General features: G+C 41.4%; 1 protein-coding gene across 4 annotated transcripts in view; it reads right to left on the bottom strand.

Moving 5' to 3' along the window:
* Positions 1 to 16,707, bottom strand: part of PARD3 (par-3 family cell polarity regulator) — a 770,287-nt gene that overhangs the window by 667,475 nt on the left and 86,105 nt on the right. For all 4 annotated transcript variants that reach the window (XM_061585584.1, XM_061585585.1, XM_061585583.1 and 1 more), the window contains exon 2: positions 3,648 to 3,749. In XM_061585584.1, coding sequence (XP_061441568.1) covers positions 3,648 to 3,749 — 102 coding nt within the window. The remainder of the gene's footprint in view (positions 1 to 3,647; positions 3,750 to 16,707) is intronic.

Consider the following 16,707-nt stretch of genomic DNA (forward strand, 5'->3'; position numbering starts at 1 on the left):
CAACACCCTTAACTACAGTTCCCAGGATTCTCTGGGGGAAGCCACGTCTATTAAAGTAGGATGATACCGCTTTCAATGTATGATGCAGATGTGGCCAATGAGAAGCCATTCTGAGCTGGGCATTCCCCTTCATTGGGGAGGGGGGAGGAAGCCCTTGCATGTGTGGAACTGCAACTCTTATGTACAGTACCCTTTAAACAAATTCCACAAAGAACATGTTCAAACACCCTGTTTGAGAGAGCGCCAGGACAGAGGACACAACACCAATCTGACTGAGCTATATATATATAGAAAGTTGAACAATGTACAATTAAAATCATTCATGACAAGGGGAAGGACATGCTAAATATCAACTATATTCCAAGTGGGTGTAGAAAGGTATGCAGTTGGCAAACACTACGGACAGAAGCACTTAGAAGAAACAAGCAAGGAGGTTCAAATGACCAATTAAAAGCTATCCAGCAGCACTACAACTGCTCTGGATGTTTACGATGTGCTTTGCACACATTGCCAACAACTCAGAACTCTGCAGCAGAGCTTTCGTCATCACAAGAAAGAAAACAAAACTTGGGGGGAGCGAAAAGGAGAAAAAATAATCCTCAGTTGTGGGACAGGTATCTCAGCCGCTGACACAGACACAATAGTATTTACTGTTGTAATAATGCTGTTGCTTGTTTAAGCGGCAGTTGAGAGCTGTGAGCCATAAGATGTTGACATAAAAACACCCACACGCAGTGTCAGTATTAAAAGCTGTCCCAGAAGAATGAATCCTCAAATATGCTCGTCTTTGGAAGCCAATACTATGGACAGTGACAGGTTGCCTTTAAAGGAGTTAAAAGCAAAAGAGCAAGTGGGGGAGATGCTACATGCATTCACATGAGATCTTTGAGAGTCCTGGCTATGCAGTCTTTTCAGATTTTCTTTCCCTATGCTTTAATTTTTAATTTTATTTTATTGGAATTACTGAAATTTAATCCATCTCATTATAGAAAGGACTGGCAATTGGAGGCCTCACAGCCAAATCTACCCCTTAGAGTGTGTCAGCTGGCTTCTTACATCCCATCCCAACTGCTGTCTCGGAGGCAGGAGAGGTTTGTGGAGGGAGTGGCGGCTGTGCCAGTGGGGCTTGCTTTCAGTCCACTTTAAAGGATGAGAAGGGCCTCCATCTTTTTCTAGTAAAACCAGTTACTTACCCAGGACCACATTCCTTCTAAAGGAGGAGAGACATTCCATAGCATTTTTACACTGTTATGTCTTCAAGAGATCTTAACACGCAATGCTCTCGTGTTTCACCTAAACATTCACTTTTGCTTAATTTAAATTATTGCCTTCAAAATACATGAGATCCAGCACTGGCAGCTGGCAGCTGGCAGCTCAGGTGGCCTCAGTGGCTAGGAGTGCCTTTCTCCAGCTACAATTGGTTCATCAGCTTTTGCCCCCTTTTGGACACAGATTACTTGGCCAAAGTATTCCATGCTCAGGTTCCAGACGGGATTATTGCAATGCACTCTATATGGGACTGCCTTTGAAGACAACTTAGAAACGTCAAATGGTACAAAATGCAAAAACCGTTGCATTAGTTGCCAGTTTCTTTCTGGGCCCAATTCAAGGTTCACCTTAGTATTTAAAGCCCACAACCACTAAGGCCCCAAATACATGAAAGACCACCTCCTTTCCTACAGACCCTCTTGGGTGAAAAGAACAACAGAGGGGGCCCTCATGGTAGTTCCACCATCCTCAGAAGCTCAGGAGGGCATGTCGTGGGAGGGACAGCCACAGAGAATGCCCTCTTAAGTTGTGGAAGTCCCTTCCCATAGACATACATCTGGCAACTTCACTATACAGTTTTTGGCAAATGCTGACAACCCACCTCTTCACCCTGGCCTTTTACATCTGAGGTGTGTATTTTTAGGACCCACTTCTCTTGTGATTGTAATTTGCTTCAAATTGTTTTTAATGTTTTATTTTTAATTGTTGTGACCTGCCCTGGGACCTTAGTATGAAGTGCAGGTTAATAATAACAACAACAAGTGCCAATGTGACAATATTGGAAAAATTTGCTTGCCTCCCAGTTTTCCCCAAACTTGGGGCTCCTAGAAGTGGTTGAACAACAGCTCCCACCATTGTCCTCGACAATTGGCCATGCTGCCTGAGGTCAATGAGGATAGCAGTCCAACATCTCTGTGGGGACCCAAAGTTAGGGAAGGCTGTTTTATCCTGGTCTGGTTTCTCAACATTTTCTTCATAAATCTCAAAACTTAAACTCTCTGTTGGAAGGTTCTGGACACACAAAAGGCCTGAGAATCTGCCAACTTTAAAAGAAGATTAGACAAATTCATGACGGATAAGGCTATCAGCTACTTAATGGCTGTGTTCTACCTCTACTGTTGGAGGCAGTATGCCTCTGAATACCAGTTGCTGAGAATCACAGGTGGGGAGAGTACTATTGCATGCAGGTCCTGCTGCAATTTTCCTATAGGCATCTAGTTGACCACTGTAAGGACAGAAGGCTGGACTAAATGGGCCTTTGACCTGATCAAGCAGGGACCTTTTTTATTTTCCTTTGAATTTTCTCAAGCTTAGCACTAACAAGGCTTGCATTCCAAACATTCGTTTAAGGACATTAGAAGAGTGCTACTATTGGTTGAGATCAAAGGTCCTTCTACTCCAACATCCTGTTTCCCACAGCAGCCAACCAGATGCCTCAGGGAAGCACATGACCACAATATGAAGACAACTTTCCCACTTAAGCTCCAAAGCAACTGGTATTCCAGTGGCATGCTACCTCTGATCCTAGAGGCAGCACATGGCCCTCATAAGTATTAGCCATTGATAGCCCTATCCCAGAGCTTGGAAAAGTTACTTTTTTGAACTACAACTCCCATCAGCCCAGTCCAGTGGCCATGCTGGCTGGGGCTGATAGGAGTTGTAGTTCAAAAAAGTAACTTTTCCAAGCTCTGCTTCCTCCATGGCCATCACCAAATCCTGGGGCAGCAATTTAAACAATTAAATTAATGAACCATTTTTTATATCCTGAACAATTCTATATGTGGCAGACGACAACACCTTTTTTAAAAAAATGCCAGAACGCTTAATACTACAGGACCAAGAATGATCTCAGGAAGAAAAAGTCATGTTCAAACTAAATCCAATTGTTAAACCAGCATATAATATGCCATAGAAAACCAATTACAAAAATTTGCACAGCAAAACTTTCAACACACCCAAGCAAATCTTTATTTTGGATCTAAATAAAAATTGGATGATTTTGTAGAAGTATTCATGCCATAACACTTTTCAAAAGGATCTTCATAAGGGTCTGCCAATATACACATTTTTAGAAGCCACATTAAATGCCTAAACTTCGTATTTCCATTTTTTTACTCTTATTGGAGTTACTATGTTTGTACCTTCACACTTCTTCATTTCATTTTCATTATGCTAAAAACAAGGGAATAAAATCTAAGTTCTGCATTGCCATAAAGGCATGGTCTTAAAAACCAATTTCTTTCCAAAATGATTTGTATCAAACCTTGCAATACCCTACAATCCCATCTTTACTATTAAATTCCAGTTATACAATGAGTACCAGCAATGAAAGCTTCCAGGTGCCCAAACAGAACAGTCTTCCAAGCATTTATACTCACTCTGTCTTTATCATCAGCAACATCACAGAGAATGTCATCACGGTCAAGGATTCCCCCATCACCATGCTCCAGACGATGCACCTGTATCCAGTAGTTTGGATCCTGCACACACAAAAAGAACCATCATAAGCCAAGATTTAGGCCATGGCTAGAAACTCCACAGCACCTACTGCCTGGTTGAAAGGGTCCCACACACTCAAACTCGCCCTGTCAGTGAAAAGCTAAATATGAAGTTGCCCTCTATGTGTCACAGACCATCAATCCATCTAGAGTAGCACCTGGGATGGAGAACCTGTTACTCTCCAGGTACTGCTGGACTCCCACTCCCACTATGCTATGTTATGGTTTATTTATATACCACTTTGTGGCCCAAAGGCCCCTAAAGTAGTGAACAGCATATTAATACAAAAGGAAGATACAATAAAGATAACAAAACAATCACAACATAAAATGTTTTTGACTTCCGGGAAGGATTGCTGAGCTTGTGCCTGCCTCTGAGGCGAGCTCTCGTCTCAGAGGAAGCTTTTTCAGTTTTAAAACCAGCCAAAAGGTTTTTTTTGACTGGTAAAAACTTTCTCCCAGGTAAGGGAGAAACGAAGAGATTATCCACAAGCTTCGTTGTGTTTGTTGGGGGACTTGAATTCATTACGAACGAAACACCTGCCAGCAACGTCGGACGGAGCCAGGAATTTCAAGCAAGCTCAAACTGATTAAGCAAGACTTTTTTTTCTTTAAAGAAAAACGTATTCTAACAGGCAAGCATTCTTCTATCTACTCTTATCATTTTGTTATCGTTACAGTAAAAGAGATTTGTTAAAGGGTCGGCAACAAAGAATCCCTGGGTGAGTTATAACTTTCTCTCATATACACGGAATTAAGGAGGAAGAAAATCGAAATAGCCTATCTTTGTTTTTTATTGCAAAAAGCTGGCATGGAATTGAGCATTTTAAAGATATAAACGGATGAGGGGCAACTAATCTAAAGAGGAAATCTGATTTTATGACATTTGAGACTATTTTTTCTGGTCTACTTTTTTTTTTTTTGACGAATCTGCTTACTTTTTATGCCATTAATTTTTTGGATGCTGTGAATTAAATTTGTTTTGCACTTTTGGACACATAAGAGATAAGGCGGTTTGTGCTGTCTAGAGGGTGATGTCAGCAGGCTTGGAGGATTAACTCCTTTGTGACTGGAAAAAGAAATAAACTGTTCTTTGCTTGGGAATAGTTAAGAATGACAATCAAGAAGGAGGCTGAGACCCTGGATGTACAGGAAGGGGTTCTCTATTTAGATATGTTTCAGAAAATAATGAATGAGATTAAGCTGGTAAGACAGGAGCTGAGACAGAGCAGACAAGAGATGAAAAGTGAATTTGGCAAAATGAGACAGGAGCTGATGGAAATTCAGGATTCTGTGAGAGGGGAGGTGGATGAGACCAAAGATACGGCTGGACAAATAAAAGAAGATGAAAGAAAAACTAAAGGAAAGGTTCAAGCCCTGGAGATTGGAATAGATATATCAAATATGGACTTGGAAAAAGATTTGGATTTTATGGCTGTGATGGATCCTGGAGACAAATATCACTGTTTGGAATTCAGCGCTGTCCTTGAAGGAATTGGTGAAGAGATTAGAGATAAAGATATCAACAGTTCAAAAAAATTCCTGGATTGGAAGGATTTGATGGAACTTGAAATGGAGAAAGTTTACAGAATTAATTCCAGATGTGTGACAATGGAAAAACTCTCGGGAGATGTGATGGTGAATTCTGTGGAAAGGAGGAGCAGAGATGCAGCTTTACAACAACATTTCAGTGGTACATTCGGAATTGATGGCAAGGAAATATTTGTGATGAAAGAAATTCCTATCAGACTTTTATTATATGACTACTATGACTATGACAGCAAGATTATTATGGGTGCAAGGATGGAGATGGAAGATGGAATTAACACTGAGAATGGCTATTGAAACTACTGGACCTAGCAGACTTGATGAGATGGATTAATTGACATGTTTATTTGGAGAAAAATCGATGGATATATTTCTCAAGGAGTGGAAGCCTCTCTTTGACTTTTTGCGGAAAGAATAAAGTAATGTTAATGAGATTTGATGATTAATTAAGATAACTACTGGAGGAAAGTGATTTTGTAATATATTAAGAGACAGGTTTGTTATATATTATAGATCTATAACTGATCTGCGACAAATCGGAAGTCAACATTTTATTTTATTGTATTAGTTATTAATTTGTTTTTGTTTTGTTTTGTTCTGTTTTGTTTTTTGAAACTTTGAATAAAAATTAATGATAAAAAAACATAAAATGTTTTTAACTATAATTGTGTTTTAGAATGTTTTCAACTTGTCTGGAATGCTTTTCTTTTTGTCGTTACATTGTTTTGTTGATATGTTTGCCGCCCTGGGCTCCTTTGGGAAGAAAGGCAGGATATAAATTCAATTCAATTCAATTAATAATCAAACAGTAAAATCACCAAATTGCTCACATCTGTGACCTGCATTCATACTCTCACCACACCTCCCCACCATTCCACAAAGCCAGGTTAACTCACAACTCATCCACCATGGCTATTCCAATCTGTCACCTAGGAGCAAGCCCATCCATTACCAATCACCCATTGGGGAGTGCCCTTGACCTCATGACACACCAAACAAGTGACCTCCTTTGGGTCAGAGCTTGGAAAAGTTACTTTTTTGAACTACAACTCCCATCAGCCCAATCCAGTGGCCATGCTGGCTGGGGCTGATGGGAGTTGTAGTTCAAAAAAGTAACTTTTCCAAGCTCTGCTTTGGGTCCAGCCTACTGTCAACAATCCACCACCAACAGAGGCTTCCAACTAAACAGGCTTCCCTATGAAAAAATCCACAGCTGGGTCAAAAGTTCTTACTATTCATGGGTGAAGCTAGCTGGCCAAATCTTCTGACTCAAACAATCCACTGTCCTGCCAGTGAAGCAGAAAAGGGCTAGGGAGCTTGAGATGGTATCTACATCCCAGGCAGCAACATGATGAAGCTGGAGCTTTATAACACAGGTTCCCAACCCCACCTCTGCACCAACTGGGAGCAGCTCTCCAAGGTCTCAGGCAGAAGTCTTTCTAAGCTCTAGTAGTAGAGTTGCTTTCACTGGAGGTACCAGGGATTACTTGTTATCTAGCACTGAGTTACGGATCCTTTAAGAAAGACATAGCCCTGTGTAGCAAGATACCAGGGCGTGTTTAATGCTGCATGAAACCTTCCCATGCTCCCTAAATGACAACCTTCAGAGTAAAAAGAAGACAACAGGGAAAATGTAGTCAGAGTGGACCAGTTTAAACACCCACGATGATCCAGAGGAAATGTTTGCATGGGTATACGGACTACTACACACAGAGGGGGCTCTCACCCACAGCATGGGGAGGCAAATTTTAAAATTTGAATTTAAAATTGAAAATTTTTAATTATGTTTTATTGTGTATTGTATTTACATCCACTTGTATTTTAACCTGTTTTATTATGCTGTACACCGCCCTGGGAGCTTATTGCTATAGGGCGGTCTAAAAATGTAATAAAATAATAATAAATGAATAATAATAATAATAAATAATCTGCCTTCAAAAAGCACCAGCAGCTTGCCTTATTGAATAAGGGAGCAACTACAAAGGAAACTCCCTTACACAAATTACTCCCTTACACTCACATATAAACACCTCCTTTGGAACGCAGCCAAGGATCAGGAGTTTGAAGTCGATGGAGACTGACAGGTAGCTAGCAAGAGAGATGAAAATAGAGGGTTAGATTGTCTTAGTGGACAAAGTCAGGGGGGGGGGAAGTCCTTACTAGAAATATTTCAAAATCGTGCAAGCACGTTAGGACATGGCTAGAGAAATGGCAAAGAGGAAGAAGTTACAGTCATCTGTTTTAGACAAGAGGTGACCAGAGCATGGGCAAGGAATTCATAGTAGCCAGAGAGCCAAAGTCTTCCCTCTGGCTTGCAGTTCATTAATTCCAAGCGTGCTTTATTTACTCTAGCCAGATGAATCAGACTGCAAACTCTGAAACAGAGAGAGCATGTGGTACAGAGCCAAGGGCATTGTTAGACTACAGCAAATAAGCAACTAAAACATTCTTGAACAGTTAATCACAAACCTGTTATGCTTGGAGCCAATATTAGGACATGCATCGCACAGCTTTTCACTGATTTGCATCAAGGATTGGTAGAATTTTTAAAAAAATACAAAGGAAGCTTTTGAACTCATTAGGTCAACTAAGGTTTCAGGAGGCCTAATCTTCAACTATTTGAATCCAAGAATGTTCAGTGTGTGTTGAATCAGAGAGAGAGAGAGAGAGAGAAAATGAGGTCCATTCATTTCCATAGGAGAGTTTCTGTTAAGATTTGTTGAGGATTGCTGCTTAAAAGTTGTTACAACAGTTTCCTTTTTCCCCATTCCAGGTTCAGAATCTTTTGAACATGTTCTCGCAGACATAACCTGCATTTCTCCAACTTAGCTTTACTGAGGTTTTTAATTTTATTTATTGTTTACTGAAAGGTATCTAATATTTTTACAACAATCCCCTTCCCTGCTTCCCAATGATATATAGGCACATAGTCAGACCATTGGTCCATTTATCTCAGTACTGTTAACACTGACTGGCAGCGACATTTCAGGCTTTAAGAACATAAGAAGACCCTGCTGGATCAGGCCAGAGGCTCATCAAGTCCAGCATCCTGTTCTCACAGTGGCCAGCCAGATGCCCTTGGGAAGCCCGCAAGCAGGACCTGAGTGCAACAGCCCTCTCCCCTCCTGCGGCTTCCAGCAACTGGTTTTCAAAAGCATACTGCCTCTGACTATGGAGGTAGAGCACAGACATCATAGTAGCCACTGATAGCCTTACCTTCTTTTAAAGCCATCCAAGTTGGTGGCTTTTACTGCCTCATCACTGCCTTTTAGACAGGAGATATTTTCAGCCTTACATGCAGATGCCTTTGACATACAAAGCATGTGCCAGTTGGTGATATGGGACAGACAAATCAAGTATCCATTTCCCATGGTTCCATTTCCTCCCCCTTCCTTCAGGTCCTGGATGTATTAAGTCCACTTATTGAAAACATTTATATACAGCTTAAGCATTTGCATTTCTAAGCCGTGTACATAAAAAACAAGCCACAAATAAAAACAAACAACAGAAGTTCTGTGCCTTACATATTAAACAATGTATCTTAATCATTTATATACATACTGATTTATTGATTTATTAAATTTATAACCCACCCTTTCTCCCAAAGAGCCCAGGGCAGCAAACAACAAGTAAAAAAACAATAAACACATCTTAAAAGCAAAACACCTTAAAAACAGAATTGTTTTTAACACAGATGCAGACTGAGAAAGGTAGCTACTTAAAAGGCTTGTTGAAAGAGGAAGATCCTCAGCAGACCTCAAAAAGACAATAGACAAGGTGCCTCTCTGATATGTAACAGGAGGGAGTTCTAATGGATAGGTGCCACAACACTATGTTGGGCAGAACACACCAGAGACTGGCTAAGTGGCGAGATGATCTTTCAGGTCTCCTGATTTGGCTATTCTGGTAATTAATTGTTTTAAGATTTTTTTCAGAGAAATAAGCTGCTGGTGGTGTAAAGCACAACAGGCTAACCAGTGTGGTATGACCTTACACTTTTTAAAGATGGGAACCTAAGAATTGTTTTTAAGTATACACTTGCCGAATGTGTGAATGAACAGGTGTTTAAAAATATATCATGTGTACACTTTCCAAAGAACTGTGCTTTCTAGTAAGTGTATACGTGGTGGCAACCCCAAGCGCTATGCACTGAGTGAAAGTTAACCAGGGTTAAAAAAAATTGTCATAAGGAAAGGTGAAAACTGCTGTAAGAAAATGTATACATTTTCTATACAACTGATGACAATCAGGTCAATTCTGTTGCTGCGAGCAGAGATTTAGAAAATGAGAATGGAAAAGGCAGCTCAGATATAGTCACAGCCAAAATACTGGCAAGATGCTTTTTCCTTTGAATTCATTGAAGTTTTCCATATTTTCCCCTTCCTTCCTTTTCTCATCAAACTCTGCACACTGGAAATTTTTATATGCCTCTGACTGCCTTGCTGCTACACTCCCTGCCTTTGCTATTTTTTTAAAAAAATACTCTGCAAGATACATGACATGCAATACAGTCTAGGTGGTACTTAGTGCATACTTTCCCCTCCCAATCACATAACTGTTGGCAGCGCAACTGGAAAAAAAGCACACACTTTGATTTCACACTTACAAAGAAAACCCATTAGAAAACAAAACTATCTTCCTTTAATCTCATTAGCCAAGACATGGTTGTGCTCCTCCTTCATAGCTCACAGATTGTGCAAAGGTTTATATTTATAGATAGAAACTCTGTTAATTCCACTTATGGAAAATAGTTCTGAAAGTCTTAAAAAGAGTGTGTGCATGTGCATGTGCATGTGCATATAACTATCCCAATTACAGAGCTTGGAAAAGTTACATTTTTTAACTACAACTCCCATCAGCCCCACCCAGCATGGCCACTGGATTGGGCTGATGGGAGTTGTAGTTCAAAAAAGTAACTTGTCCAAGTTCTGCCCAATTAGCTTACACCTTGAAAGAGCTGCATAAAATAAAAGTGACCAGAGTCGTAAGTAAGGATTTACAATTCTAATTTTAACATATAATGTTATCATGTATATTTGTTTTTAAACTGCTGGTTTTATTTATATTTTCATAAATTTTATTTCAACTTGTTTGTAACACTTGATTTAATCTGTATTTTTAATGAATGTGCTATATTGTTTTATATACACTGCTTAGGTTTTTTTTGTGCATAAATATTGTCAAATAAATAAAAATAAAATGCTTCTACCCTCTTTGATTTTGCTAAGATTACTTAACTACCACATGACAAATAACCGACCTCAGAATTTTGCACCCACACAGAAATTCAGCCAGATGTATTCAAGGCGTCTACATGGCACCTTAAAAGCTAACAGATTTATTGTAACATAAACCTTCATGGACTAGAGCAGGGGTTCCCAACCTGGGGGCCGTGAAGTAATCTGGGGGGGCTGTGAACAGTAAAGAAATGAATTTTTTTATTATTAATTTTAAGTCTTCCCTCCCTGGATGCTGTCTGCCCCCCACTGCTGCTGCAGATGACCACTCCCCCTTGCTCCAAACAAGAGGGGAGGGCTTTTGCTGAAGCAGCAGAGTGTCTTTCAGGTGTGTCGAGGGTAGGGCTGAGGACAGAGCTACCAGGAAGAGGAAGGGATTACTATCGCCGACTCCTGTCTCCTCGCACTGCCACTGCTGACGACGCCCTTGCTCAGAACAGGAGGAGAGCGCTTTTCGTGAAGCAAAAACAGGCTGTTTTCCCCTTTCCTTCCTGGCAGCCGGCCTGCCTGCCTTTCTTTGGCTCCTGCTTCACTGCCACCTCCTTTTAAAAATTATTCATATTTGCGAGGTCGCCCAGATCTGGCCTCTAGCCCAGACAGGGCCAAGAAGCAGTGAGGAAGCTCAAGACTTGCTCACCCTCCATTTCTGAGCCTAAGTGTGTGTGCCAGCATCCCTCCTTTCTTCCACCTACACTCCACCACCCCCTAATCTCTCTCTCCAACACGCTGAAACAGTTGAGGACTTCCCCCCTCCCACGTGCCCGAATGCATGCATGCCTGCAAATGTGTGTGTGCGTGTGCTGATCTGTCTTCTCCTCTGCTTTCATTCTCCAAGTGCATGCTAACAAAGTCATCAGTTCTGATGATCATCCTAAGGCCTAAAAACACTAACCCTCATCCTCAATCTGTGCACCTCGTTGTCTGCAGTGCACAATCTAGCACCCCCACCACCAACACATTGCTGCTTTTGATTAAAAGAAAAAGAAAAAGAAAGCTCAGCAGGTTGGCTGACGCTGGGGTTCACATACTGCAGCTGAAATGTATTTATTTATTTAATTATTGCATTGATATCCCATCTATCCTCCAATTTGCTCAATATGGTGCGCATGGTTCCCCCCCCTTCCATTTTATTCTTACACAGATCCTGTGAGATAGGTCAGGCTGAGAGACTGTGTCTGGTCCAAGGTCTACCAGTGGGCTTCACGGCTGGGTGGGGATTTGAACCTGGTTATTAGTCCAACACTATAACCCACTGGTGTTGGAAGATGGGACTGTACATCTTCAGACTGTAGGGGGGAGGGGGATACCAGTTTGATTGGATCTTTACATTAAGCAAAGAAAGCAACACCTCCCTCTCTGCAGGGAGCTTTTAATGGAAAGGGATATTTGGACATATGATTTTGCCATGCACCCTTTTTTCAATTAACAGAGACTAAAATTACAATTAGCATGGGGGTAGGTCACGAATTTTTTTGAGTTTACAAAGGGGGTCCCATACTCATAAAGGTGGGGAACCACTGGACTAGAGCTCACTTTATCAGTTATATTTATATATGGGGAAACAAAAAACACTGCCCTAGGCACAAGGCTTGAGAGAAGATGTAGAGTAGTTCAGTGGCACAAGAGTTACTCTGCATGCAGAAAGTCCCTGATTCGAACATCTCTGTGAGGGGAATAGGGGTCTCCTAACAATTCTCAGCACCCTTAACAAACAACCAGTTCCCAGGATTCTTTGAGGGAAGGCATTACTGTGGTATGATACTGCTTTAAATGTATGCTGCACATGGGGCCTTTGTCTTTGGACTGACCCTCCTGTGCATTTGCCCCAACCTTTCCATCCAGCTCTTGTCCCAGTACAGTATGGCTGGGATTCACACTACAGCTTCCTCTATGCTCAGCTGCCTACAACAACAATGGAACGGATATTAAAAGATTGCTAGAGAACAGTAGCTAGCAAAAACATATTTTTCTGCAACATCAGGTTTTCTTTCCCTATTACACAGCAATCAAATCCAAGGAAGAGCAGAACAAAAAGCAAGACATGAATCTCCAGTTTAATGTCACCCATTAAACTTGGGAGTGACAGGCAAAAGGTGATATTATTCTGTTGTACAACATCCCTCAACTGCTATGCGCAAATCATAAATATGCAGTAGTTATAAGGAAAATACAGAGAAATAGGGAAGAGGACACCAGCAAGGTAGTATCTGTACTTGCAGCAAAGCATTCATATATATTTACACAGCTCTGCTAGACAACCTGTGTGATTTTGTGGTATACTCTTGCACCAGCACACTTGGCCAATAAACAAGTAGTATTGGCTGTAAAGCTTACACAAGCAGCCATGAAAGAAATGGACTGATGCCCCATTCACTGAAGGACAGAACCACTGATCAGAGGAAAGAAATACAGTCACAAACCCCTATTCTTCTGCTTCTGGAAAACAACTGGAGATCCCAACTAACTAATTGCATTTTATTACCTGCTATAAAGTCCCAAGATCTACTGAACTCCCTTTGCCAAATCAACGGGGGGTGGGGGAGAGAGACTCTACCAAGCTACCCCTCTGCTCATCTCCACTTCTAGACATATTCTAGATGGAGGTCTCTAACCCGGCACCCATAAAAGCATTCATTAGAACCCCCAGTATGGGCCCCAGACTCTGAACTTCCATTTAAAAAAAAGTAAGTCTCTAGCCCTCCTAGAAAGAAAGTTATGAATCAAAATGTGCAGGTACCCTTTTGAGCAATTTCTGTAAAATGTACCAGTCTGGCTGTTCCCGCCCTGCAGTGTTTTTAGCCAATGAGTTAAGTCAGAGCTGTGATTGATAAGTGAGTTGTTTGGACCTCAAGCAATATGAATCCCTGAGGTTTTAAAGAGCTTCTATTTTCCCCTCCCTCTTAATTTTCCTGCTTGTTTTTTAACAATCCTTAAAAACTCTGTAGTTTGCCCTTCCTTTTTTGCCTAGTAACCAAGATGCATCTTTCTAGTGGTGAGTTCATCTGAGACCAGGTACTCCCTAGAATAGAGATCACCAAGCTTTTTGTACCAGTGGGCACATTCCGAATTCTGAGTGTTGTGGAAATATGTTAAAGAACCCTCTCCCCAAATGGCAAATGCAAAATGTGAAAAGTTTGCAAAAAGACTTAGGCATGTCTTCTGCTGTGCTGGAGCAGATGTCCAGGCACAATTTAAAAGCCATTGTAACATAAGGGAGTAGAAAAAGAGGAAGGCCAAACAAGAGATGGATTGATTCCATAAAGGAAGCCACAGACCTGAACTTACAAGATCTGAATAGGGTGGTTCATGACAGATGCCCTTGGAGGTCACTGATTCATAGGGTTGCCATAAGTTGTAATCGACTTGAAGGCACATAACAACAAAAATAGTTTACTTACAATACAGTGGTATACATGCCTACTTCAGAATTAAGTCTCTTTGTATTTAATGATTCCCAGGTAAAAGGGAACAACTTGGCAGCCTATACGCTGGTTTAGAATTGTCATCAGGGAAAACAGGATTCTTGTACCTTTATCAAGTGTATTCCCACAATCAGGACCAACAGGAGACAGCTGACTGGTAAAATAGCTTGAGGGGGGGGGGAAGGGGGTAGCAGCTATGATTGTATTTCCTCTAGTTTTGTTTTATGTTAAGTCATGTCATGCCCTGCCCTCCCTAGCAGCCATTTTGTGTTATGCTATGTTCCCATGGCAGCCATTTTGCTCTTGGCACCCTCAGCAGGCTCTCAAGATTCAAAATGTGCCCACTGGTTCAAAAAGGTTGGTGACCCCTATTCTAGACTGTCTAGTACTTCTGCGCCTTCTTTCCTCCTGTAAGCTTCCATGCATTTGCTGCCTTTCAAGCCTGGTCTCTACTCTCAATCTGCACTTATATCTGACAATATTGGGATTTGCAATTTGAAGGTAATCAGCCTGACAATGATTTCACAAATTTGGACCATGCATAATAAGGCATGTATAAGATGTACTCTATGCACAAAGTATGGCAACCTAAACATTTTATTTAGAACAAACTCAACCAAACTTTAGGCATGAGGAAAACCCCACCAGAAATCCATGTCCTCAGCTGCCTCAAGGCGTGACCTCTAGAGCTTTGTGTAAGGCCTGGCCTGGAACTCCTGCAGACCCTGGTGAACTGGAACACACATAAAACAAGGACTGGACTTCCCAATATTAAAGCACCCACAGAGCAACATTCTGTCCTTACTTTGTTCCAACTAAATAATGCAGGGGTGGGCAACCATTCCCCCCCCAAAGGTCCACATATAGTAGCAGGTGAGCGCTCAAGAGCTGCATCCCACTGAGCATGTGCATTCACACACCCACACACTTATATTTATTTTATTTTTATTTCAAAAGAAAAAACTCTTACCTTGAACTATAACATACAAAATTAAAATTCCTCCCATACAGAGCACTTAGCTAGCACTTGCTCCTGCTAATGCATGCAAACCTGCATACTTCATAGAAGTGCTGAAGAAGCAACCACTATCAGGGAGTTTATGATAAATACCCTCACTATTCCAGTGCTTGCCAAGACACCCTTCCAGATCCTACAGAAAGTATCCCATGGCTGAAAGCAAATCCTCCCCAGGGTGAGAAAGTTTCATGTGCCAGGGTTGCAGGCACGTAGGAGCAAAACTAGTCTACAAATGTGTAGCAAACTTTGATATGCCTTTACAATGGCTGGTCAAAATCCAACAGGCAAAGCCAGACTGGAAGTTGCAACGACTTCCTACAAGGTCTCTTCGGCAAGCAACACACCCTCAGCTTCAGCCTGACACTGGAGTATGAGGTAATAGTGACCTGCCTTCCAGAACTAGAGAAGCCTTCCCCAACCTGGTGCCCTCCAGATTTATTTATTTATTTATTTGTATCCTGCCCTTCCTCCCAGAAGGAGCCCAGGGTGGCAAACATGCAATAAAACACTAAAAAACATCTTTAAAAACAAAACATCATTTAAAAAATCTTAATAAACAGTTCTAACACAGATGCAGACTGGGATAAGATCTCTATTTAAAAGGCTTGTTGAAAGAGGAAGGTCTTCAATAAGCATCAAAAAGATAATAGAGATGATGTCTGTCTAACTTTTTGTTCTTGTTGTTATATGCCTTCAAGTAGATGACGACGTATGGCGACCCTATGAATCTTTTGGATATATTCATAGGGTTTTCATGGTAAGAGGTATTCAGAGGTGGCTTACCATTGCCTTCCTCTAAGCCTACAGCACCTGGTATTCCCAGAAAGTCTGCCATCCAAGTGCTAACCAGACTTGACCCTGCTTAGCTTCCGAGATAGGGCATGTTCAGGGTAGTAGGGCCGTAGGTATAATATTTAAGGGGAGGAAATTCCAAAGTGTCAGTGCCACAATACTAAAGGTCCGCTTTCTATGTTGCGCAGAACAGACCTCCTGATGAGATGGTATCTGCAGGAGGCCCTCACTTCCAGAACGCAGTGACTGACTGGGTATATAAGGGTAAGACTATCTTGTGGACTACAATTCACTTCATCCTTGCCCACCGGCCGCACACGCTGGGGCTTGATGAGAGTTGCAGTCCAACAACATCTAGAGGCACCAGGTTGGGAAAACCTGGATTGCTCTGTGGGCAGCAATCAAAACCTAATGTCTTTCAAATGTTAACAGGCGTTTCCTTTTGAAAGAAGCTTCCAAAAGGAGGGCTTTATTTCCATGTGACAACCATAAAAAAAAAAATCCTTACATGTTGTTCTGCAGAAGCTGGAGGCACGCCTCTTGCTGCTGTTCCTGTTCAACAAGGGTACTGGCACAAAACAGCAGGTCAGCAAGACTAGACAGGGCACAGAACACCCCAAACTAGTTTGACAGCAGCTTCTGTTCCAGGTAGGATCTCATAAGTAGATATGAAAACACTATCAATCCTCTTTCATGCCACAAGTGCCTAGTGATGAAAAATGTTATTTTCTATTTCAAAGCAATAACCTTATTCTTACAACTGAATCCTGAATTGCTACTAATTTGCAAACTTTCTATCCTTCTTAAAAACAACCCTGGAAGGTACAAACATCATTATATATAGCAGCGGGGGCTGAGGAAGAGACTCGCCTAAGCCCAACTGCTGAATTCACGGCAGAACCAAGAATCAAAACAGGGGACTT

Source organism: Rhineura floridana, chromosome 10, assembly GCF_030035675.1.
Source record: "Rhineura floridana isolate rRhiFlo1 chromosome 10, rRhiFlo1.hap2, whole genome shotgun sequence".
Taxonomy (NCBI): Eukaryota; Metazoa; Chordata; class Lepidosauria; order Squamata; family Rhineuridae; genus Rhineura; species Rhineura floridana.